The following is a 25,957-nucleotide window of genomic DNA, read 5'->3' as shown; positions in this document are numbered from 1 at the left end:
TAGCTACTGTAGCACTTTTATTCGTATTTGGCAAGTATTGTCTAAACTTGGACTAATTAGGCTTAAAAGATTCGCCTCACAAATTTCAGACAAACTGTATATAGTTATTTTTTAAATTTATATTTAATACTTCACATATGTGTCTAAAGATTAGATATAATTAGAAAATCTTGAAAATTTTTGAAAACTAATAAAATCTAATTCGGCCATTTTTCTGGAGGTGAAGAGGATGACGGCCGGCTTAGCTCGCAGAAAGGGGCTGGGGATGACGGCTTCTCTCTCAATTTGAGATGAATAACTTAATAGCTCTCTATTAAGTCATGAGCTTTGGTGTTTTGTGGGTAGCTTGTGGTTTAGGCCTTGTTTAGTTCCTAAAATATTTTATAAAATTTTTCATATTCTTTATCACATCGAATTTTATGGCACATGCATGGAGCACTAAATATAGATAAAAGAAATAATTAACTTCACAGTTTACCTATAATTTACGAGACGTTGAGCCTAGTTAGTCTATGATTGGATAATATTTGTCAAATACAAACAAAAATGCTATTATTTTTATTTTATAAAAAAGTTTGGAAGTAAATAAGGCCCTATACAATACAATGACACGATAGATTTATATAAAATACTTCATGAGTGTTAGGACAGTCGAATAATTGTGTTGCATTAAACAATTTAAAGTTGGCGGGATGATTAATGATACGGTATAGTAGCGGTACTATAATACTACTACTATAGCATTAGTTGTGAAGCACTCTAACGAAAGCTCATTTTTCTCTCAAGATCACCGACCACTAAGCAGAGAAACCACTGAAACCAAACCATTTTGGAGGGCTTCACCAACGTCCATACGACAGCACTACAATGTTGTACTGCGCAAAAGCTGAAGCCATCAAAGTTCCATCAAAGAAGCTCTTACTGTATTGATACCTCCTTAACTAGACATGTTTATTGTTGAGAGTCAGCTTATGCACAGGTTGCAAGTTCTATTTTTCTGTTCCGGATATCAGAAAATAGGTGTGTGGGAGTTGTAGGTAAATCACATTTTCCTTTCTCAAAACTCAAGAACATCATACAAGAACACATTAGTATGTATGTAAGGCTACTCCCAGTGGCCCGTTTCAATGCACTGTTTCCAAAATAAATCCGTTGATAGGGCATCAACGAAACAAATAATAAAACAACCTCCACAATGCATGAGTTTCACCTTGATGTTTCCTAGGCTGGACAAAGCATTTAATTACTGCAAAATGATTAGATCACATGCAAGATGGTGAAACGATTTAGCCCTCAGTGGGGATTTCATCCCGTTTCACCGCGTGGGAAACAACGCCCGCGGGGTTTCACCATGGTGAAACTACTTCCTTCTCTCTCCTCTTCGTTTCATTCAAAAAGTGCAATTTTGCTGACATAACGCTCTAATAAATATGCATGACATCCTGGTGAAACCTCCACTGAGACTAACCTAAGGAATACTATCTCTTTATTAGGTGTACTTAGGGCACTCACAATGCAAGACTCTATCACAGAGTCCAAGACACTTAATTACATATTATTTATAGTATTTTGCTGATGTGGCAGCATATTTATTGAAGAAAGAGATAGAAAAAATAAGACTCCAAGTCTTATTTAGACTCCAAGTCCACATTGTTCGAGGTAATAAATAACTTTAGACTCTATGATAGAGTCTGCATTGTGAGTGCTCTTATAGACCATTTATATAGATGTAACCTTTAGAGTATATTTGGTAATCTTTATAGCCTATATGGTAAGAGTCCGTCAATCCGCTAATTAAGATACTGTTAATAGCATAGTACTTCCTCCGTAAAAGAATGTGGTTCTCACTTTCTAAGGAGTCATATTGTTTAAAATTTAATCAAAGTTATATAGAAGTATGTGGCAATTTTGACCGTGGCATGAAGCCCAAGGCAGTCCATTTGTGTTACGTGAATTGACCAAAACGCCCCTAAGGTAAGGTTTTGATATTTCAAGGGTAGAAAATTTATGGAATGAGCAATTATGGATGAGGTGGACCCTACCAAGAGCAAAATTGAAAATAAAACCTTGGGAATTGTGTAGTGCCAGGTATTTAGAAAACTAAAAAGTGATAAGAAGTGGTAAGACCTTGTTTAGTTCACCCAAAAACCAAAAAAATTTTAAGATTCTCCGTCATATCGAATCTTGCGGCACATGCATGAAGCATTAAACATAGATGAAAACAAAAACTAATTGCACAGTTTGCATGTAAATCGCGAGACGAATCTTTTAAGCCTAGTTACTCCATGATTAGATAATGTTTGTCAAATAAAAACGAAAGTGCTATAGTGTTAAAATTCAAAAAAAATTTGGATCTAAATAATGCCTAAGTATTTTGAAACGGAGGATACGAGATAAGTATCCTTAACTTAATTATGAAATGTATTTCTATAGTAAATTTAGTTGAAGACATAAATATTAACACTATCTACTATATACTTAGTTAGAACAAAGCTAGTTTAACTTGTACGACTTTAAAAAAAGTTTAACCTACACAAAATCTATAGTTTCATTCTCAGGGAGCGAGTTGCCAAGTTATCACTGAAGAAGGTAATTCGACGAGCGAAGGTGGTAAGACCACCGCATCTTTTCACTCGATGATTGGCTGGTGACAGTTGACCACGGATCTGCACACTCGTGTCTAAAATACCACTCCATAATCCCCATGTGCAAGTGCAAGGGAGCAAATGGCAGTGTTAACCATTCTATAATCATCATCCATCGAATTCCAGCCCGTCCTGACCACAAAAGTGTACAGACAAACAACGGAAAGAAAGCGCGCACGCCAAAGATCTCGTCGGCGCTCGCTCTGCCGCGCCGGCCTTCCACGGCAGCGGCGGACTCCTCTCCCCCCCTCACGTCTCACCAACCGGCTCCACTCCACTCCACCCACTGGCAGTCTGGGAGGACTCCTCTCTTCTCTGGAGTAACGCACACTCCACTCCCCCGTCCCCGACCGACACACACCCGCGCTCCGGCGCCTCGAACCCCACCTTCGCTTCCCCCGCGCGGGCCGCGATCGCGACGCCCCACCGCACCGCGACACCGATCTCCCGCCCTCCTCCTCCGCGCTGTCTGTCGGCGCCCGCCACACCCACCGTCTCTCCCCAGCCAAGCCAACCACCCCAAATCTCGCGCCTTCCCTCCGAAATCCCCCAGCCGATACCAACAACACACCACACCGCGCACGCGCTCCCCCCCAGATCCGCTCCACTCTGCCCCGCCCGAGGCCGAGGCGAGATGCTCGTCCAGGACCGCGTGTCCCCGCACGCGGCCGCCGCCGCCGCCGCCGCGGGCCAGAACCAGAAGCCGTCCTCGTCCCCGCGCGGCGCGCCGGGGGCGGACCGCCGGCACCCGCGGCCTTTCGCCAAGAACCTCGACTTCGCGACGTGGGCGTCCGAGCACTCCTCCAAGCTCCTCCTCCTCCTCTTCGCGGTCGCCTCCGCCGCCGCCGTCTTCCTCCTGCGCGGCGCGGCGCCAGACGCCGCCGCGCTGCTCTGCCTCGACCGCTCCGCCCGCTCGGGCTCGGGCGGCCCCGCCAAGCTCCCGTACCCGGACGTCGCCTGGTCCAAGGTCCCGCCGCTCGCGATCGCGGCCGGTAGCCCCTTCGCGTCGTTCCGGGCCGAGCGGTGGATCGTGGTCGCCGTCTCGTCCCCGCCCACCGCCGCGCTGGCCGCGCTCGCGCGCGTCAAGGGCTGGCAGCTCCTCGCCGTCGGCGATTCCCGCACGCCCGCGGGGTGGGAGCTCAAGGGCGCCATCTTCCTCTCCCTCGAGCTGCAGGCGCAGCTCGGGTACCGCTCCGTCGACTTCCTGCCCTACGGCTCCCACGTCCGCAAGACGGCGGGCTACCTCTTCGCCATCCAGCACGGGGCCAAGGTCATCTTCGACGCCGACGACCGCGCCGAGGTGCCCGGGAACGATCTGGGGAAGCATTTCGACGTCGATTTGGGATCTGGAGTCACCAACCACCCAGTGCTACTACAGTACAGCCACGCGGATCCCAATCGCACTGTGGTGAACCCCTACGTGCACTTTGGCCAGCGCTCGGTCTGGCCACGGGGGCTGCCGCTCGATAAGGTTGGGGAGGTGGCCCATGAGGTGTTCTACACTGAGGTCTTCAGTGGTCGGCAGTTCATTCAGCAGGGGCTGTCAGACGGGTTGCCAGATGTAGATGCTGTGTTCTACTTCACTAGAAAGCCACCAACTTCGGCGTTCGATCTGAGGTTTGATTCAGAAGCTCCGAAGGTGGCACTACCACAGGGCATGATGGCACCAGTGAACTCGTTCAATACATTGTTCCAGTCACCAGCTTTCTGGGGGCTCATGATGCCGGTGTCTGTGAGCTCAATGGCGGCAGATGTGATCCGTGGGTACTGGGCGCAACGGATCTTGTGGGAGATTGGTGGATATGTGGCTTTCTATCCTCCGACTATTTACAGGAAGGATCATATTCAGGCATACCCATTTGCAGAGGAGAAGGATCTGCACGTGAATGTTGGTCGGCTGATCAAGTTCCTGAATGAGTGGAGGTCGAACAAGAGGACACTCTTTGAGAAGATTCTTGATTTGAGCTATGCCATGGCTGAGGAAGGGTTCTGGATGGAGCAGGATGTGAGATTAACAGCTGCTTGGCTGCAGGATCTGCTCGCTGTGGGCTATCGGCAGCCTCGTCTCATGTCATTGGAGATTGATAGGCAGCGTGCAACCATTGGAGAGGGCGACATGAAGGAGTTTGTGCCCAAGAAGCTGCCATCTGTGCATCTTGGGGTCGATGAGATTGGCACAGTTAACTATGAGATTGGAAATCTTATTAAGTGGAGAAAGAACTTTGGAAATGTTGTGATGATCATGCATGTTAGCGGGCCTGTGGATCGCACAGCACTTGAGTGGAGGCTGCTTTATGGAAGGATTTTCAAGACGGTCATCATTCTTGCTGAGCAGAGCAATGCAGAGCTCGCTGTTGAACGATGCACATTGTCACACGCTTATAAGTGAGTGTTTACTGCTCCCAATAACCCTTCTCTTCTTTGCAACTGTCAATTAACCATGACTTATACTTGATAGTAAATTAGACTTCATATATAGCTGTTAATAAAAGGTGCCAGAGTACTGCTGTTTGATTTCTTAACAAATCATCAGAAATAGACTCCTATTGATTACTTAAGATGGCCTCTTTCTTGATCTTTAACAAACAAGTCTTGAGAGTTTAACCTATATGGTTACATTTCATAAGCTTATGTGTGTCTACATTCAGAACAATTTGCCTGGAATTCTTAGATAATCCAATATGAAATTAGTTGATGACAATGTTGGTTCAATTGCTAGTAAAGTAGTAGGTAGTAACTTTGGCTTTTGTACTCCCAGGCTATCTGCAACAATGATTGGAGGTTTAGCAATAGGGTTAATGCTAGATAAGTAATGTACCTTGATGCCTTTCATTTGCTTGTTATCTCACTCCCAACTGAGTGCTGATGTAAAGATTGTGCAGAGGCTGGAACCAGTTTCCATTTTTCTAATACAAAATTTGACCAACCTAGGTGGCCTTATATTAAGAAGAAATAGGCACCTTAATTAGCATCAACTAGGACATAACTTGAGCTAGGCTTAGTTCCTAAAACAAGAAATCTATAAGTTTGCTCATTGATTTGATTTTGGTTTGTTTGAATAAATAAACATAATGCTATCATCCATTGCATCCAAGCACAGAAAAAATTCTTTAGGTGCAAATTGAAGTTAGTCAGTGGAATAGATGCAGAGAAGGTTCTGTTTTTGGTCATACCGAAGCTATCTAAACTGTTTATGGACATTATCATTGTGATGCTTATGCGATGAAAATCCACTTCTTTCATTTGAGTTAAAATGTCCACAGTTGATGGTAGGATCCTCCACTTTCCCTAAAAGATATGTGCTGTTAACTATTAGTAAAATATCTGGGTTTAGTGATAATGATTAATGAGTAGGATATAATCTATGCCTGACTAATTGTTCAGTAAACAGAAGCTGACTAGTGTAAATTGTGCAATCCTTGAGTTTTTTTGTGCTATTGCGCAATTGTTGACTTCATTGCGCTTTTGGGGAAGTTTGATCTTTTCTTTTAAATCAAACTGATGCTACAGTATATCCTCACACTTACTTTCTTCTTAATGAAACATTGTGAAGCTCATCTGTGCGTTCAAGAAAAATATTTTTCTCAAATTACGCGGGAGAACTGCATGTGATTTCATTAAGGAGCTAGAAACACAATGGAAAGAAGCGAAGTGCATTTTCGAAAACCCAATGTTCAAGAAAAATAATGCTACAGAATAGCATAACTTATCTGTAAAACAGCAAACTGAAAAAAAAAGTGTTATAATGTTATCACATTCCTTCACTTCGTTTTGATATGCTTTCATGATTTACTCAATAATATCACTTATATAACTTGCCAAAATGTCACCCTCATAAGAGCAGCTCCAACAGTTTGCTAAAACTCACTTGGCAAATCTATAGTTTTGCCAAGTCTCAAAACCAAATGCCAAGTCAAAAAAGAGGTCTTCTCCAACAGTTTGCTATTTGGGCTTGGCAAAAGAACTTGGCATCCTAGGATTTTTGCTAAAATCACAAAATTGAGCCTCCAACAAGTTGGCAAAACTAGTTGGCAAATTGGGATACACGTGATGCCAAACGATGGAGGACTTGGCATATTTTCCAACTGAAGGGGGAATTTTGCCAAACTCATAAAATTGCTAAGTAGTTTTGCCAACTTATTGGAGGCTGTTTTTTATGGTTTTGGCAAAAATCCTAGAATGTCAAGTACTTTTAGCAAACTGTTGGAGTTGCTCATTGACTTGTGGGCTAAATCTACATGGGACAATGAGGAATTTTGGAACTATACAGTATACAGTGGCATATAACTATAAGGAATCAGTTCTATGTTCCTTTGAATTATGTTTTCTGGATGCTACAATACTACCATCTTTGCTGATCATGCTTGAACTCCTTTGACATTTCATCAGGTATTTGCCCAAGGTTTTTGAAAGATACAGTGGTGCTGATGGATTTGTGTTCCTCCAAGACCACATGATTCTTAACTACTGGAACCTGATGCAAGCTGACAAGGAAAAACTTTGGATTACAAATAAGGTATGTATATTGTCTATTTTCTATTTCCCCAGCTATCTTTTATTGATCAGTGCAAGTGCAAATGCTACTGTAGGATTCATGCTATACTTTCTGATGCTGCAGATTGCACATTCCTGGGTTACTGTTCCATTGGAGACGAATAAAGAGGAATGGTTTGTCAAGCAAGGTGCGATGGTCAAGCAGGTCATTGGCAGTTCCCCAGTTCATTTCCAAACAAACTACAAGGAAAGCATGGGCGAAGATAAGATTGCATTCTGTGGTAGTGAACTATTCTATGTGCCCCGGCGGTTTGTTGAGGACTTTGTTGATCTTGTGGGTCTTGTTGGTGATTTGGATTTGCATCACAAGATTGCGGTCCCAATGTTCTTCTTGGCAATGGACCCGCCTCAAAATTTTGACTCCGATGCTCTGGCTGGAACAGTGTTCAAGAACCAGTTGCCAGCCAATGCGACGTTCTCATCTATTTATACAGCTCAAGCACCTGCTGTTTTCCCTGTGAAAGTTATGAATGAGATTGATTTCATAAAGGTGATTCGGCTAATGTCCATAGGAGACCCACTTCTGATGGAGTTGGTATAAAGAGATAATGTGTAGTTGGAAGTGCAAGCTTATCCTTGTGGCCATGAGGACAGAGTAGACAAGCATAGTTTTGTGTTTTCTGGGGGGGTTTGTAATTTCATTTATTTTGTTCATTCTGTAGCTGTTTATTTCTCTGCTGTTGTATATTGGTGTATCATTAGTGACAAGGTTACTTGGGATCAGCTCGGTCCAGCTGTCCTGCTGAAAGAAAGGACGGCCTGTCAGATACGAGTCACGGAGAAGAGCTTCAACCTGGCCAGCTGCTGTTTTGCAAGATTTTTGTGTTGCCAATAGTAAAAGGTCCACACTTGAGCAATTTGTTGTACCATTCAAATTTGACAAACAAAACTGATACAAACTCTCAGAGGAATATCTTGTGCTCATTACAGAAAGCATTGATATAATGAAAGTTGGCTGTTTGTAAGTTTGAGCAAAAGTTTTTCCTGAGTTGATTAGAATTTACTCCTACAACTTAGTGCCGGTACTCTGGTTCTGTCTCTGTAGGATTGAATCGATGGCTCCTCAGCGAATCGGCATGTATGTCAAGTGTCAGAAGTTTCGTTTTTGGTTTTTTTTTTTGTAAAGCTACTCTATTTAAAATGTAAGTTGTTCTTTGACCAAGTTTATTAAAAAACACCAGAATGAGATTAGTTTACTACATCACCATTTTTTTGACAAAAACAAGATTGCATTAGCAGCACGAGGCTGAGAGAACCATTACAGAGTTAATGGTTACATCATTGATTGCTCGTAGGACCGGGCAATCATTATTGCCGTGACTAGAATTAGTACAGGTGCCTGTATAAGCAGGTTGATTTGTTGTGAGGGCCTGAAGAGTCTGTTTTGCTAGGGAATCAGCCATCTGGTTCTGATTTCTTTTTATCCTGTGCACTTGTGAGGAGGTCCCTGAAAGAAGGTTGGCTGTAAACTGAGTGAAAGGTTTGATTCTCCAATCCGGCGGGTTGGATAGATTGACTCCATTGAGGAAGTACACCAACTGCTGATTATCAGAAAGAATCGTCGTGTTCCTGCATTGAAGTTGATTGAGAATATCTGATACTAAAGCCATCGCAGCGGACTCCGCCATTATCACTGAATAGGATTCCTGCATAGTGGTTTTGATAAAGACACTCATGGGGGGTTGTATATTAGTGTTAATTATGAAAATCCCTAGGCCCACCTGCCTAGATGTTGATATAGTAGAGTCTGGCTCTGTGGACGCATCCGTGTAGCATCTGATTCCTGAAATGGAAGTAGGAAAATGAACTAGGTAACGATCAGTGACAGAATTCATTTGATGGCTCGCTGATCGTGTTCCTGCAGAAATATTGTTAGGAAAAAATTGAGAATTATCCAAGGTGCAGTTGGATGGATTATTCAGAACTTCCAAATAGGTGTGCATATGTGCAGTAGCCGCCTGTCTGATCTGGTGAGCTGTCCAAGTTCTTCTTTGAAACCTGTTATCATTGCGTGCCTTCTAAATATACTAGAGGATAAACATAATATTACATATAGTCTTCTCTGATGAATCATGTTGAAAAAGGATAGACAACGATAGTTGAACTCCATCATCTTCTAAAGGAAAATGACTAATATGTATAGATGTGTTAACTATAGACCAAATATGAGCTGGAGTATTGCATGTAAAAAACAGATGTTGGTCGGTTTCCAAGTGTCCACAATAGTCACAGTTTTTGTTGATGTGGATAGAGAAAGTACCTGCTCTTGCCCCGGTTGCAAGTGCTCTTCTTATCAGTCTCCATGCAAAGGTTTTAAGAACTAGAGGGATTAACTTACACTTCCAAACCTTATGGAGAATGCTGGTAGCGTCAGTAGTGATGCTGCGGGCTCCTTGACTTGGAATCTGATGGACCTGTTGAGATGAGAGATAGTAGTAGGCAGCTTTAGTAGTGCAAAGACCATCTTTACTAGGTTTCCATCTAAGAATATCATTGCTGTTACTTGGAACCACAGGGGTGGATTCAATACTGCGGACAGCGTGATCACTAAAGGTGCTAGTGAGGAGCTGGTGGTTCCAGGTTTGGGTGTTAGTGTTCCAAAGGTCCGAGACTTTGGCAGGAAGAGGAGTATTAGTAGTGAGAAGGGTAAGAGAGTGATGAATGTTCTCCCAAATGGAACACCACGGCTGGGACCAGATGGAAGAGTTACCACTGTGAATTTGTTAAATAGCATTGGAGGTTAGGTGGTGACAGACCTGCAAAATGGAGGACCAATAGATGGATTTGGTACCAGTAGTAGGGGCATTCCAAAAGCTGGTATAAGGGTGGTATTTAGCTTTAAGAATGTGAGAAAGCAACTGATTTTTGTTAGTGGCAATGTTTCAAGCAGAGTTAATAATGAGACTTTGATTAACCAACTCCATTTCCCTTACTACATCACCATGAAATGTGTGTTTATTTAGTAGTATTGTACTATATGTTAATATATTTTTGTAAAAATTGAGAGAAGTTTGGCATGACAACTGGCCTTGTTTAGTTCCCACCAAAATCCAAAAAGTTTTTAAGATTTCCCGTGACATCAAATCTTGCGGCACATGTATGAAGCACTAAATATAGACAAAAACCAATTACATAGTTTGCCTGTAAATCGTGAAATAAATCTTTTAATCCTAGTTAGTCTATGATTAAACAATATTTACCACAAACAAATGAAAGTACTACGGTAGCGAAATCCAAAAAAAATTTACATCTAAACAAGGCCTAAAAAGAATTAGGATTTGGAAACGAGGAAGGAGTAGTTTTGCTGGGTCCGTGCGTTTCCGGCGACGATCTGTATTCAATATGCGCTGTGAAGACTCTAGTTTCAAACCTGCAGCAGCGACCAGCCAGCAGGCCAGAACATGTCGCAACTGGGCCAATATGTGAATGAATTGGAATGAAATCGAAACTTGTGGCCCAAATTTTGATCGGCTTCCATTTTGCTGGAAGGGATGAATGTATGTAGTATTCTGCAAAGGCCCAGGTACGGAGTTCCGGATATATCTAGTCAATTTGTTCGACATTTTTTGCTCTAGAACAACTCTCATGAACACGGGTCTTCTGAAGTTTTGATGTAGTGAAGTTTCAGTGGTACACTGAAAAGGCTTGTGATTCCTTGGTTGATTGACCACTCCTGCCAACGAACCTGCAATGCAAAGCACGATTTGTGAAAAATAAACTAATCCTGCCGGTCACTAGTGTTTGGGTTGACGGCTTCCTAGTACAGTAGTAGTACTCCTATAGTCTACTCCCAGTGGCCGAGAAACATTAATTATTGGGAAATGAACTGCCAGGAACCCTCACTCCTGTTTCTAAAGTTTATGATGAAGCAATGACTTGAGGAAGCTACTTGGAGGCTTCTGCCGCTAGCTATTATTAGTAGCAGGGCCAGGAGAAGGGCTCTCTCCCTGTCGTGACTCGCTTATACAAGAATACAGTACAAGTTTACAACCACCACGACGATGGTCTCTGGGATATCCCCGGTGTTGGATGGTGCCCCGCAGAGATCCGGCACCCAAATCCCTGCGTGCAGCCTGCAGGGCAATGTGCAATGCACCGCCACCGCGCGCGCCTGCAGAATTTCCCGCCGCGCCCCTCCTCACTTCCCGCAACGACGCGCCGAGTTGATCGATCCCACACGCTGCTGTCTCTCTTGGTTTGGTGCAGGTCCGCTGTCCCCACCTGCCGGGGGAACAAGCCTAGCCGGAGCGCCCGCGTCGTCACCACGTGTCGCCTCGCCGACATGTGGAGTCAAAGAGACGTCGACTCGTAGATCTACAGATCTCGCACTGGCAACGGAGATCCACCGTGTTCGTGCCGCCACTCCACTCCACTACTGTCTACTATCACGGAGGTACTCCAGTAGCATGCATGTGCTAATTAACGTGTACTGTGCAGGTTTTGGCGTTTTCGAGCCCCCGAATTAAGCGAAGGTGCGCACTGCGCTGGGACCACGGCAGCCACGACGGGCAGCGAGAGCATCCAAGGACGGAACGACCACGCCGGCGACGGCGACGGCGAGCAGCACGGCCAGGCGGCGGCCACCTCCATCATTTGATCATATCATCTTTGTTACAACTCCAGGGAGTACTTGCATGATTCATGTAGCGCAATTTTTTTCACCCCGGCAATCAGGGGCATTTATGTTGGGTTGACTGAAGAATTACGATAGGGTGTACCGACTTGTCTCCATCGAATACGCTCACTGTTTGATCTAGACCTAGGAGTGTTCTTCTGGTCTTTTGTACTTACAACGTTGTGGTATTGCATTATATACACCGAATGTCAAAAGAAAAGTAAGTTTAACCAGATCTATAGGATATTAGCAACATTTATATCTACAATTAAGTTTATTATAAATATATATATATATATATATATATATATATATATATATATATATATATATATACTTCCGGGAGTAGCTACTCCCTTCATGATATGCCACTGAATTCTATCTATATGAGCTACGCGGGTCTGTGCAGAGTAGGATCCGATAAGTAACGTCTTACATCTGATGTGTCTCCGTGGATAACTTTTTATATTCTAATATAAACTAAATTATTTAATTATTTAGGAGTATGTATAAATACATACTATCATTTTTTATTTAATTATTTAGGAGTATGTATACATACGTAATATCATTTGGTAGTATATATACATACATAGTAAATTATTTAATTATTTAGAAGTATGTATATTGTGGGGGTATAAACCCCTATACCCTTACGGCTAGACTTGGGCCAGGAGGCTTGGCCCATTACTAGACAAGTTCGAGGCTTGATCCGACAGCTCGGAGTTTCGTGCAAGGAAACAAGGCGTGGAGATCAAGCAGGATTCTAGTCGGTTAGAATAGGAATTGATATCGAACTATCTATGGCAATTGTAACCGACTAGGATTAGTTTCCAGATCTGTAACCCTGCCCTCCGAACTATATAAGGAGGGCAAGGGACCCCCCTAGGGGACATTATTCTCAATCCAATACAATCAGACGCAAGACGTAGGTATTACGCCCACACGGCGGTCGAACCTGGATAAAAAGCTTGTTCGTGTCTTGCGTCACTATCGAGTTCGTAGTTTGCGCACCGTCTACCGATAAACTACTACCGTGGGTATACCCCAAGGTAGACTGCCGACTAGCTTTCGTCGACAGTGGCGCGCCAGGTAGGGGGTGTGCGTACAGCTCTCCCGACGAACAAGATGGCCATCATCCCCGACTTCGCGGCCATGGCGGGCGGCTTCACGTTCACCGTCAGCTTCAACATCTTCACCACCACGACCGCGAAGGAGGCGTAGATCCGATCTGTGTCGATCACTTCTTTACCGACGTCGGCTGCAGCTCCAACCACGCTGGCTACGGCTTCGACCACACCAGCAACGTCTCCGACCACGCCGACAACGCGTCGCCACTTCTCTGCTACAAAGGGAGGCAGATCGACGATACCGACCTGCTCAGGCTATCAACCAAGTTGTTTGGCCTACTTGCTCTGACCACGAGTCGCAATAATAATCGCCGCGAAGAACGGCGCTACGACAACCGCGACCACCGTCACGACAACAAGTCCAAAAGCTCGAGGGCCAGACAATTTTATCGTCACCGACCAGACTTTCGTCCAAAGATAAGTACACTTCTAATATTTTATTTATTTTTGGCATAATATTTTTTATTATCCTTCAAAATAACTTTTTGGTTAGCCGACTAGTTTTTTCTCCTACACGAGCTTTCCAGAGCCGGTACTGTCTCCGACTCCTCCCTACACGTGCATGAGATCCGCTCTCTGCGTTCCGGGTGGTCGGCAGTAGCTCTCTGGCGAGGCTGGCAATCCCACGCGTGTCTAGGTTCCGCACCTCATGCTGATTGTTGGCTAGACCAGAGCTGGTACAAGCTCTAGGATGAACTAACTACTCGTGCTAATTTTATAACAAAAAATCTAAAACTTATCTTAGTACAGATTTTTTATCTAAAGGTTATTTATACATCATGTACTACCAATTCTTTATATTTATTTTTCAGGAGTTTGGCCCAGTCGACAAGCTACGCTCGGAGACTCGTCGACTATTCCCTACGCTGTGCCCGGGGACTGCTCCGACCACCGAGCACTATACGCTCGGGGACTGTTCGACCAGCTCACCATTTTGAGAGTTTTGGGACTGCACCGACCACCGAGCACTATACGCTCGGGGACTGGTCGACCAGCCCACCAATTTGAGAATTCGAGGACTGTACCGACCACCGAGCGTTATATGCTCGAGGACTGGTCGATTAGTCTATTCAATTGCAGACGAGCATGATATGCTCGGGGACTGGTAAATTCAATTTTTTAGACCTTGCTACAAGGCTCATACTTCACCTTCCAGCAAGCTCAGGGATTACATCAGTACGATGCATCTGACGATGCATCTCAATTTTAGAATTTCTATGATTTTCTTTTTAGACCCTGGCACCACGTGCCTACGTCACATACTACCAGGCTCAGGGACTAAGTGGGCACACTTCACTTTGCGGTGAATATGCTTGCTTTTTTGAGGTCTATACTGTCGACGAAAGCTAGTCGGCAGTCTACCTTGGGGTATACCCACGGTAGTAGTTTATCGGTAGATGGTGCGCAAACTACGAACTCGATGGTGACGCAAGACACGAACAAGCTTTTTATCCAGGTTCGGCCGCCGTGTGGGCGTAATACCTACGTCTTGCGTCTGATTGTATTGGATTGAGAATAATGTCCCCTAGGGGGGTCCCTTGCCCCTCCTTATATAGTCTGGAGGGCAGGGTTACAGATCTGGAAACTAATCCTAGTCGGTTACAATTGCCATAGATAGTTCGATATCAATTCCTATTCTAACCGATTAGAATCCTGCTTGATATCCACGCCTTGTTTCCTTGCGCGAAACTCTGAGCTGTCGGATCAAGCCTCGAACTTGTCTCGTAATGGGCCAAGCCTCCTGGCCCAAGTCTAGCCGTAAGGGTATAGGGGTTTATACCCCCACAGCTAGTCCCCGAGCACCAAGTATTGTGATATAACACGCCGTCTTGAGCTTCTTCGATCAGTGAAGCTTGACGTCTTCAATAAGTAGGAAAGTCGCCCAAACAGTTGCAACGGTATTTTGACCAACTCAAAAGACACTTGATCAACATTGACATCGAAGAAGCAGGTTGTTCGAAGAATGCATGGTGCTCTAAATTAAAAAGATTTCTTTCCTGGTGAAGTGTGCCCACTTTACTTTTCTGAAAAGTATAGCCTTTCAATAAGCAAGCATATTCACCGCAAGATAAAGTGTGCCCACTTAGTCTCCGAGCCTGGTAGTAGGTGACCTAGGCACGTGGTGCCAGGGTCAAAAGAAAAATCCTCAAAGAAATTCTGAAACTGAGATGCATCGCCAGATGCATCGTACCGATGTAGTCCCCGAGCTTGCTAGAAGGCGAAGTATGAGCCTTGTAGTAAGGTCTAAAAAATTAAAATTATCCAGTCCCCGAGCGTGTAGTGCCTGGTAATTGATGCATACCCAGATTTCTAAACTGGCAGACTGGTCGACCAGTCTCCGAACATACGGTGCTAGCTGATCGGTGCAGTCCCCAGATCTCCAAACTGGCAGACTAGTCGACCAATCCCCGAGCATACGGTACTCGGTGGTCGGTGCAGTCCCCAGATCTCCAAACTGGCAGACTGGTCGACCAATCCCCGAGCATACGGTACTCGGTGGTCGGTGCAGTCCCCAGGGACGTTGGTCATCCACCAATTTGTGTCTGTTATTTTGAAAAAAAGCATCTTATCACTGAAATGGGTGATGTGACGAGACCTCCTGGCGCATTGTCAGACGGCTGCGTGAAAAGGTGCGCCCGGTAACTGTACAGCCGCTCTTTGCGCGGTTCAAGATAAGGAAAACATTAATTAAGCAAAAAAGACCGCCGTATTAACTGCCGGTAATTATTAAAAACCGAAACGCCGCATCCGCCGTTGGGTCCGCCCATTTCCCAAGAATGCGGGAAGTGGGAGGGGTGGAGTTGTTGGTTATAAAAGCTTGACCTCGCCCCCCATATTGCTTACCCTGCCATTGCCTTCAAGCTTTCCACTCTTGCCTTCTGCAACCTCCATCAGTCCGCCCAGCTCGCAGCGTCAATGGCGAAGAGCGACTCCAAGAAGAGGGCCGAACTGATGGCTAAGGAGTGGAAGAAGTCCCAGAGCACCATGAGGTCCCTCAACGACCTCGTCGGCATGGGGCTACTGCACAGCCAAGAGCTCGGCGGCTGGAGGGCGCCAGAGGGGGAGAGCTACCCCGACCCCTGTGCCGGTGAGATAGTGGTTTTCGAAGATTTTTTCAAGAGGGGTTTTGGGGTTCCCGTCCATCCTTTTCTTCAGGGGCTTCTTCTTTACTATGAGATCGGGATCTGCAATCTGCACCTGAACTCGATTCTTCTTATTTCCACTTTTATCCATCTGTGCGAAGCCTATGTTGGGATAGAGCCACACTTCGATCTTTTCCGCTACCTTTTCTGTTTGAGGAATATGGGAGCGGTTGGAGGCTCCAAGATTGTAGGTGGAGTATACCTCAATCTTCGCGACGGGATGAAGAATTGGTATCTCAGCTGCCCGTGGAACACTTCTCTCACCGAATGGTACAAGAAGTGGTTCTACATCAGGGAGGAGCCGGGCAGCTCCACGTTCTGCGACGTGGGGTACATTCACGAGAAGAGGGTCAGTTGTTTAGACCGCCCAGAGTTCGCCGGCCAGGTAGAAGACCTGATGAAGCTGATCGACTGGTCGCGTTTAGACGGACTAGGGGTGGTCGGCAACTTCGTGTGTCGTCGGGTGATGCCCTGCCAGAAGAGGGTGCACTCGGCATACGAGTATGCTGGAAGCCAGGACCCAACCAGGATGAGCCCTGAGGTCCTAGAGAAGGCGGAAGTGCAACATCTGCTGAACGAGCTGTTCAACTTTGCGGACGGCAGCTTCGTTCGCAGTAGTGATCGGGTGCAGGCCTTCAAGCTGGGGCGACCAGCTCCCAAGGTAATGTTGCGAACTGATTTTGCTTTCCCGAGTACTAGTTCTCCTAGTTGTTGATTTGTCTTTTATGTTTGCTGTAGATTGGAGACGTTGACCGGTGCGCGGTGTTCGTATCACTGGCGCCCGGCATGGAGAACCCCGCGGGGGTAGACCCGTCGGAAGAGGACGCTGCTCGGTGTGCTCGGTACACCAGCAGTGAAGAAGAGTAGAACCATCCTGCCCCGACCACCGAAGACAGAGTGGCGGGGAAAAGGCCGCTAGCAGCAGACCCCTCCCCTGCGGAAGCGCTGCTGGCGGAGAGCAGTCAGGCGCCAAAGCGCCGTCGACTCGTCCGGATCACCGACGACGAGGAGGAGGAGGAGGCCACGCCTTCCCTGGTCCGGAGGCCGCGCAGTCGTCCGGACGTAGCGCCGGCCACCACTGATCGGGTGACCAGCGACCCTCCTGCACCGCGCGTCGTAAAGACGGGGGCGCAGGCACCATCCGGTAGGACCAGGAGGAGGTTAACCGCAACACACAGACGATCTGACATGTAAGTATTTAATCTTACTTTCGTACTGCGACGTTCTGCTTTTTATTGCTATTTCTGATATTGTTTAAATTTCGTTTCGTTCTCCAGCGCGGCGTCGGATGTCGACCCCGACCAGGTCGCTGAACAGAGGACGGCTGAGCCTGTAGCCGCCGTTGGTGACGCCGCGCCGCAGGCCACGGAGCAGCCTGCGGTGACAACCGTTGCTACGAGCGCCGAGGAACAAACGGCCCCGGCGAGTGCCGCGGCGAGCACCCCGACGAGGGATGAAGAGGCAGCGAGGACCCCTCCCCCGAGTAATGTTGTGGGGGAGGAAGACAGAGTCCCGACTCCTCCAGCCGGAGAAAGGGGGGTCCCAACACCGCCTCGAGCAGAGGCCTCTTCGCCCGTAGGCTCCCCTGGCCTGGACCAGGGGCCAGTGATGCCTGCGACCACTGCCGATGGCAGTGCGGCGAACGAGGAGCCCCGGGCGGCCTCTGACGACAACATGGAGGAGATCCAGGGTCGTCCCCGTGACGGCCGCCAGCACGTCTACATGTGGCGCCAACGCGGGGACCACTTCATTGGACACGAGGAGCTCGCGGAGACGGAAGAGGCTGCGAGGGTAGAGCGCGCGGCCAAGCATCTCGTGGATGAGGTTAAGGTAAGTGGTCCTTTGTGCTGCTCGACACTTATATGTTGTGTTCCTGGGTTCGACATATGTTCTTCTTGCAGGGCGCGATGAAAACGGCAAAGTACCGGAAGAGGTGCTTCGACCAAATTGAAGGGATTGTTGTCGAGAACAAGGCCCTGTCCGCGGAGGTGGACCGGCTTCGGTCAGAAGTTGGGGAGAAGGTGGCCGAGATGAGTGCTCAGGAAGAGCGCCGTCTCGAGCTTACTCGGCGTTTGGCCGACCAGTATCGGCAGAAGACAGGTCAGTCGCGCACTCCGAGCAGCTGTATATAGCCGTGTGATTAGTTTTGCTGACCAGGGGAGTGTTCCTGTAGACTTGGAGGAGGAGATCGCGCGCCTCTGGCAAGAGAAGGAACAGCTCGGCCAAGAGCTTGCCGGGGCGCTGGAGACCGGGCGCCGAGCAGGCGAGGAGCTAAGCCACAGGAATCGGGAATTGTCTGGTAAGAACCGTGCCACCCCCTTTTTATTTGGTTGCTTCACATTCCTTTTCTTGTTCTGACCGCCTGTTTGGTTTGTAGTGCTCAAGGTGAATACCAAGAAGCATTTAGACGATCTAGTCAAGGATCGGGACTCCTAGAAGGCCAACTGCATTAAGCTTTGGAAAGGAGTGGCCCCGGTTCTGGACTTGATCAGCCCCGAGCTTCCTGAAGACCAGCCCCGCGCGCCGAGACTAACGCCAGTCGAGAAGGCGCAACGGGCGTGGGACTGGCTCCAGCAGTTCGTCAAGGACGCCGGGGAGTTCGCCGGCGCGCACGTCCTCAGCATGGTGCGCGCCCACTATCCCCTGGTCGACCTGTCCAGGCTGGAGAGGGGTACCCTAAGGAAGTTGGCCCGCAGGAGGCAGACGACCTTCGAGCTGGCCTGCTTGACTTGTCGTCGACGGTGATCGGCGACATCAACTTATGCAGGACGGCCACTCCCCCCGACCAGCCGGGGTCAGACAGATCGGCCAGAGAGTTGTCGGGGGCGTCTATTGCCGGAGATGGGCGGTCGACGCCTGCGGTCTCGACCAGCCAGGCGCCGGTGGCCCCGACCCCTTCGTGCGGGCAGCAAGGCTAGACAGGTGATCAGCCCGAGCAGTAGGCCTGTAGGATAGTCTGTAGGAGTAGACTAGTAACCGCCCGTCGGGGTGTTTATTGTAAACTCTGTATGTAAAGTTTGTAATAAAGTTTGATTTTGTCATGACTATGATTTTGAGCGCTGGAATGTTATCTGAGTGATGTATCACTGTGTTTGATTGATAGTCGTTAAGAATCTTTGGCGCAGAGGAAGACTGCTGTACTCGTCGGAAGCTCTGCGTGTAAACAATACATAGCGAAAAAGAAAAACTTTTATTATTGCTAATTATAAGAAACTTACAAGCAAAAGGTACTGGAACTTATGGATAAAAACGGCGCAGTTTGTCTATGTGCCAAGAATTAGGCATGCGTGTTCCATCTGGATGCGCCAGCCTGTAGGATGTAGGGCGTGTGACTTCGGAGACCATAAAGGGTCCTTCCCAAGGCGTGGATAACTTGTGCGTTCCTTCCTGGCTTGTTTTCCACTTAAGTACCAGGTCACCGACCACGAAAGAACGGTCTTTGACGTTCCTGTTGTGATACCGCCTGATGGCTTCGAGATACTTTGCTGTTCGGAGACATGAATTTAGACGCTTTTCCTCCATGCATTTGATTTTGAGCTCCCTGGCGTTGTCAGCCGTTGATTGGTCGAAGTTTTCAACTCTTGGAGATCTAAAGGTTATATCGGATGGAAGTACTGCCTCGGAGCCATAAACCATGAAGTAGGGTGATACACCTGTATTGCGACTGGCCTGTGTTCGGAGACCCCAGACCACGGCCGGCAATTCTTTCATCCATCGACCAGGCGCTCTGTTGTTCTCGGTGTACAACCTTTTCTTTAGGGCATCAATGATCATTCCGTTCGCGCGTTCGACTTGACCGTTTGCTCGTGGGTTAGCTACTGACACGTATTTTATGACTATGCCTATGTCATCGCAGAAGTCCCAGAACGTAGTGCCAGTGAACTGAGTGCCCAGGTCGGTGATTATACTATTAGGTATCCCGAATCTGTGTATGATTTGATTGAGGAACTCCACAGCCTTCTCGGAGGTTTCTTTGACCAGTGGCATGTATTTGATCCACTTCGAGAATTTGTCGATTAACACGAAGACGAACTTGAAGTTGTCGGGAGCCGGTTTAAATGGCCCGATCATGTCGAGGCCCCAGCGGGCGAAAGGCCAGGATGACAGAATAGTTTGAATCTCATGAGCAGGTACGTGGGTCCTTTTGGCGAAGAACTGGCATCCTTCGCAATGTCGGACCAGTTTTTCTGCGTCGGTGATCGCGGTTGGCCAGTAAAAACCTGCTCGAAAAGCCTTCCCGACCAGTGTTCTGGAGGCTGCGTGGTTGCCGCAAGATCCGGCGTGTATGTCGTCTAGGAGCTTGATGCCATCATCTTGGGATATGCATTTGAGCAGCACTTCGGAACTTGCATTCTTTCATATAAGTTTGTCGTCCACCAGTATGTAATTCTTTGATCGTCGAATGAGGCGCTCGTTCTCCATTTTATCCTGAAAGCCTGACCCGTCCGATATATACCTGATGAACGGGGTGCGCCAATCACGGATGCTGGTTGTCGGAGTGGCGTCGTCTATGAGCATTGTCTCAATAAGTTGCTTTTCGACCAGGTCTGTGCCCACACTTGGCTCATGAATGTCTTGGACGTAAACATCTCGTGGGATCTAGGCCCGAGATGACCCTAACTTTGACAGCGCATCCGCTGCCTGGTTCTTGTCCCGGACCACGTGTATGTACTCTATGCCATAGAAGTTGGATTCCCATTTGCGGATTTCTTTGCAGTAGAGATCCATCTTCTCGTGGGTTGTGTCCCATTCCTTGTTGAGCTGGTTGATAACTAAAGCGGAGTCGCCGTGGACGTAGAGGCGTTTGACTCCCAACTCAACGGCTAGTCGTATGCCGTGTAAGCATGCTTCGTACTTGGCGACGTTGTTTGACGCCGGAAAAAGAATCCTAAGGACGTAACGCAGTTTGTCCTTGTTAGGCGACACGAAAAGTATCCCAGCGCCGGCGCCGTTGATGTTCAAGGACCCGTCGAAGGACATTGACCAGTGGTCGGAGACGTCGGAAACGGGAGGCTCGTTAAGATCCGTCCACTCTGCGATGAAATGGACCAGGGCCTGAGACTTGACTGTGGTGCGGCTCTGGAAATCCAGGGAGAATGGGCATAACTCCATTGCCCATTTAACAATTCTGCCATTGGCGTCTTTATTGCGCAGAATATCCCCGAGAGGGAAACTGGTGGTGACCAAGACCCGATGGACGTCGAAGTAGTGCTTTAGCTTCCTTGACGTTATTAGAATGGCGTATATGAGCTTCTGTATTTGTGAGTATCTGGCCTTGGACTCATTTAAGACTTCGCTTATGAAATAAACGGGTCTCTGGATCTTGTAGACGTGGCCTGGCTCGTCTCGCTCGACCACTATTACCGTGGAGACGACCCTGTCAGTTGCTGCAATGTAAAGAAGTAGGTCTTCATTGGGCTAAGGCGCTATGAGAACAGACGGTGAGGTGAGGAAAGTCTTGAGCTGGGTGAACGCCGCGTCAGCTTCCTCTGTCCAGGAGAATTTTTCCGACGCCTTCAAGAGTTTGAAGAAGGTAATGTTGCAAACTGTTTTTTCTTCAGTGGCAATACATTGAAAATTGTTTAATTATTTAGGAGTATGTATACGTACATACATCATCGCTGAGTAATGAGATTACATTACTCTGAGAAAAAAAAATTATAATATAGTAGTAGTATGAAATATAATTGTACCAGGAAAATATAGAACAAACTTTATTAAAAATAATGTAGAACAATGTATTGCCACTACTATAGTCTAAAAATGTACCCGGTGATACAACCACATATTCAAGGAAGTATCGAATGAAAACTTATAATTTATAAAAAGAGTGTCGATGTTCAAGGAAGTATCGAATGAAAACTTATAATTTATAAAAAGAGTGTCGATGATACTCTTCTGTGATAAAGTATCTAAACATACTCTTCTTTCAAAAGTATCTAAACATACACTTCTTTGAAAAAGTATCTAAACATACACTTCTCTGAAACATATCTAGAAATACTTTTTTTTTAATTTCAAGTGACCGTCGACGACAAGTGCAGAGAAGCAAAGATCGCCGCCGCCGCCAGAGACAATGAGAGAGTGAGAAGATGTCAGATGATTTGATTTAAGTAGGAATGTGATAGCAACAAGATCAATGGAATCAACAGGATCTGCAATCTGCAATGATAAGCCTCCTATTCGGATCTGCAATATGCAAAGATATTAAATACGAATCTGCAAGGTGCAAGGAGTTTAGATTGGAATAAATAAATCGATTACTACAGTAAGAAATCGGATTCACCTGATTGTTTGGTGCTGGTGGCCAGTCGCCGCCGCCGGAGAAGAGACGCCGACCTTGTATCCATCTCAGCAGCCTATAGTCATCGCCGAAGAAAGCGAGTGCCGCCTGGTGATGAAACGAAAGAAGGTTCTTGCCCTTCCACTGATTTAATCGGCAGATATCACAAAATCGTCGTCGTCCCGGTCACCTACTATATGTTCATATCAACAAGAATGAATCAGAGATTAATTTTGCCTCGTTACATTAATAATTACCTTTACCCATGGGGAGATTTTGGAGGGTTTGTGCTCCACCATAAATAGAGGGCGGCCGCTGAGTTTCTGTTCCGATCGGAAAGTTACGGATGGGGCAAAGCAGATCTGATAACTACGTATTTATATTCAAAATACTAACGGGTCCACTTCTTTTCTTTAACCCGCTAATGAAATCCCCAGCACTACGTTAGGAGGCACAGTTCTGTAAATCTAGGTGGGAGTAGCTACTCCCAGAGAGTAGGAAAAATTTACTATATATATATATATATATATAACCAAACAATGCAAAGAACTCTTACAATTACAACCAGCAGCCGGTTGTACTATTAGGTGAAAGCCCTAGTTTGGTTTTGGATAATTGATGAAACCCTAGTACAAACCTCTATACTAAGTATGTGTAGACTTAATGAGGTTGGTACACGCCAAGTGATGGAGCAAGTGATGATCATGGTGATGATGGTGATGACCACAAGATGATCAAGTGCTCAACTTTGAAAAGAAGAAAGAGAAAAACAAAACCCTATGGAGATCAAGGCAAAGGTATTGCTTAGGGTTTTGGTTTTGGTGATCAAGACACCATAGAGGGTGTGATCACATTTAGGATAGATAATCGTACTATAATGAGGGAAATTCTTTGGCTAAGCGGTTATCAAGTGCCACTAGGTGTCATTGTTCATGTGCATGCATTTAGAACCTAGTGAGCTAACTTAACTCCTTCAAAGAAAATGTTTGTGAAAATGCTAACATACGTACACATGTTGGTTTACACATTGTGGTGTTGGCACACTTTGAGAAGGAGGTAGAGTTTGAAGGGTAGAGAGAGAGGATGGGTTTCTCGGCGGGATTCAGCGCTTTTCGAGAAAATGAAGTGCATATTTTCTATTGCGCCGGTGGGAATTTTGGATAAAACACAGGAGTGTTCCTCGCAGAGAAACACTCACTGGACGCTGACCGTTGAGGCACCGGACGCAAAGGCTGTGCGTCCGGTGTGCTGTGGTGCTAGGGTTAAGCACCGAACGGTGCTCACCGGACGCAGGGTGACTCCTGTTCTTGAGTCCGGTGCTATCTGACTTTGGCCGGAGTGTTTGTCTAGAAGCACCGAACGGAGCATCTAGTGTGCGTCCAGTGACCTGTGCGTTTTGCAAACCTCTCTGGGTTTAAGACCGGTGAGCACCGGACGGTCCGGTGCTCAGCGTCCGGTGACCCTGCGCGTTTGCAGACCTCTGTGTGTTTAGCACCGGTGTTCACCGAAAGCGTCCGGTGGCATCTTGCTTAGCGTCCGGTGCTCGGCAGGTTACCGTTGGACCCTGACACGACTTTGGAGCACCGGACGCAGGCGTTGTGCGTCCGGTGCCCCTTTAAGAGCGTCCGGTGACCCCGTGTTTTGCCCAGTGAAAGAGCCAACGGCTCTATTTGTTTTAGGGGCTATAAATACGTGTTTGGCCAGCTTGGGGCTCACCCTCTTGGCATTCTTGACTACTAGACATCCTTGTGAGCCTAAGAAAACTCCTCCCACTCATCTCCTTCATAGATTACTCATCTTTGTGAGATTGGGAGTGATTCCAAGTGCATTTGCTTGAGTGATTGCATGTAGTGGCACTTGGGGATCGATTTGGCTGCGGTTTTCTTGTTACTCTTGGTGGTTGCCACCACCTAGACGGCTTGGAGCAGCGGAGGAGCAGTGGCACGAGTTGGTGATTGTTCGTGGCCATCTCCCGGTGTTTGTGAGGGGTCTTGTACCTTCCCCGGCGGAGAGACGAAAGGTAACTCTAGTAAAGTGCTCGTGTCATTGAGTTACCTCAATTGTGGGTAGGTTCTTATGGTGTCCTAGTGAGGACGAGGTTCGTGCTACACCTCTTAGCCACCGAACCACCAAGTGTTGGTCGACACAACGGGGACGTAGCGTGCCGGTAAGCACGTGAACCTCGGGAGAAAATTGTGTGTCTCCATTGTGATTGTTCATTGGATTTCTTTTGGTGATTGGACTTCATATTGTTGATTGGTTCATCCCCTCTACGCGGCGGTATAAAGATCAAACCATTTTTTACATTCCCGCAAACTAGAGTAGCTTACTTACTTATATATAGAAACTTTAGGTAGTTTTCTAGTGTAAGTAGTGACATAGCTCTTGTGTGACTAGTGATTATATCAACTAGAATTGTTGGATAGGTGGCTTGTAAACACCCCTTTAGAGCTAGAGCAAAAAGCTTCGCTTTGTTTTTTACTAACCCTCTTGCTCTAGTGAGTTTGTAGAATTTTTTAATAGGCTATTCACCCCCCTCTAGCCATATTAGGACCTTTCATTAGGCCGTTCTCATTGTAGGTTTTATCAGAGTGTCATACACATTTAATGTAGCGACACATCATTATGGAAGGAGTTTTTGCATGAAATGGGAGGGAGAAAGGGGTCTCGCTGGCGTTGTTTCCCATGCCTTGGTAAACGGGTGAAACACGCAGTGAGCGGTTTCAAATCTTCTTCCCCGATCCCATGCGCGTCGGGTGAGCGCGTCGCCATCCTCCCCCCAATGCGCGCGCATTCTTCCCGCGCCCAACGCCATTCTTTCCCACGCGTCCCTCCTCCAGGCCTCCTCTTCCTTCCCTCGCGCTGTCAAGTTGGCCGCCGCATCCTTCTGCCTCCCTGGCCGCCGCATCGAGCTAGGGTTCCACCGAGTGATGGATGCACCGACGGCTGGGCGGAGCGCAACCGGTGGAGGAGGGAAGCCGCGCGGTGGAAGGCAGCTTGGATTGAGGAGGAAATCGATGCCGGTAGATGCGACTCCATCGATTTCTCAGCCACTGGCGCCGCCGCCGGCGCTCTCTAGCACTGCTACATCAAATCCGACTGAAGGTGCAGCAGACTAGCAGACCGCGGAGCCTTCGGGCCGAAACACGGAACCTCCGGAAAGCACGGAGTAACAATCGACCTACTGTAGAAAATAATGAATGGAAAATATGTTCTTTGGTAGTTGCAGTACATTTTTTACATTTGATTTGTAAGCATGGAGGTTGATGGCTGGCAGTTTCATATTTAGTTGACAACCACACTATTGCGAATGTGTATATGACCGTATTTATGCTTTGAAAGGCTGATAGCTCATGCTGATTTTTTTGTTTACAGAATGAAAGCAACGATGTCAACTGCTATGTGTTTCAGTCACCAGAAGTATGCACTTTTGTTATCTATCTTAATTAGTTTAGTATCTGAACTACTTTAAGGCTATTTGATCATTGGTCAACTCCTTTGTGTTTCAGTATCCTGAACCGCTCTAGTCCTATGAACTTTACTATGTAATGTACTTCTGAACAATCGTTTGTGTGCAAATGGCTACA

General features: G+C 46.8%; 1 protein-coding gene and 1 long non-coding RNA gene across 2 annotated transcripts; one reads left to right on the top strand and one right to left on the bottom strand.

Annotated features, from left to right (window-relative positions):
* On the top strand, window positions 2,786–8,176 carry LOC8085085 (probable glycosyltransferase STELLO2). The gene is made up of 3 exons (XM_002441002.2): window positions 2,786–5,030; window positions 7,035–7,161; window positions 7,264–8,176. Exons 1-3 carry the CDS (start codon window positions 3,280–3,282, stop codon window positions 7,738–7,740), a joined length of 2,355 nt encoding a protein of 784 aa, XP_002441047.1. The 5' UTR covers window positions 2,786–3,279; the 3' UTR covers window positions 7,741–8,176.
* LOC110430101 lies at window positions 22,023–22,696 on the bottom strand. Its single transcript, XR_002447319.1, has 3 exons — window positions 22,628–22,696; window positions 22,374–22,563; window positions 22,023–22,276 (listed from the first exon to the last, which is right to left on the bottom strand). It is a non-coding gene; the product is annotated as an uncharacterized LOC110430101 (long non-coding RNA).

The sequence above is a fragment of the Sorghum bicolor genome, chromosome 9 (genome assembly GCF_000003195.3).
Source record: "Sorghum bicolor cultivar BTx623 chromosome 9, Sorghum_bicolor_NCBIv3, whole genome shotgun sequence".
Lineage (NCBI taxonomy): Eukaryota > Viridiplantae > Streptophyta > Magnoliopsida > Poales > Poaceae > Sorghum > Sorghum bicolor.
Note: the sequence above shows the minus strand (reverse complement) of the source record. Positions and strands in the feature narration are given on the sequence as shown.

What these genes read in the sequence shown, in the direction of transcription:
- LOC8085085 (XM_002441002.2), top strand. Translation starts at nt 3,280, where the DNA reads ATGCTCGTCCAGGACCGCGTGTCCCCGCACGCGGCCGCCGCCGCCGCC. An exon ending in ACATTGTCACACGCTTATAA is followed by an intron (nt 5,031 to 7,034) that starts GTGAGTGTTTAC and finishes ACATTTCATCAG; the next exon opens with GTATTTGCCCAAGGTTTTTG. An exon ending in AACTTTGGATTACAAATAAG is followed by an intron (nt 7,162 to 7,263) that starts GTATGTATATTG and finishes CTGATGCTGCAG; the next exon opens with ATTGCACATTCCTGGGTTAC.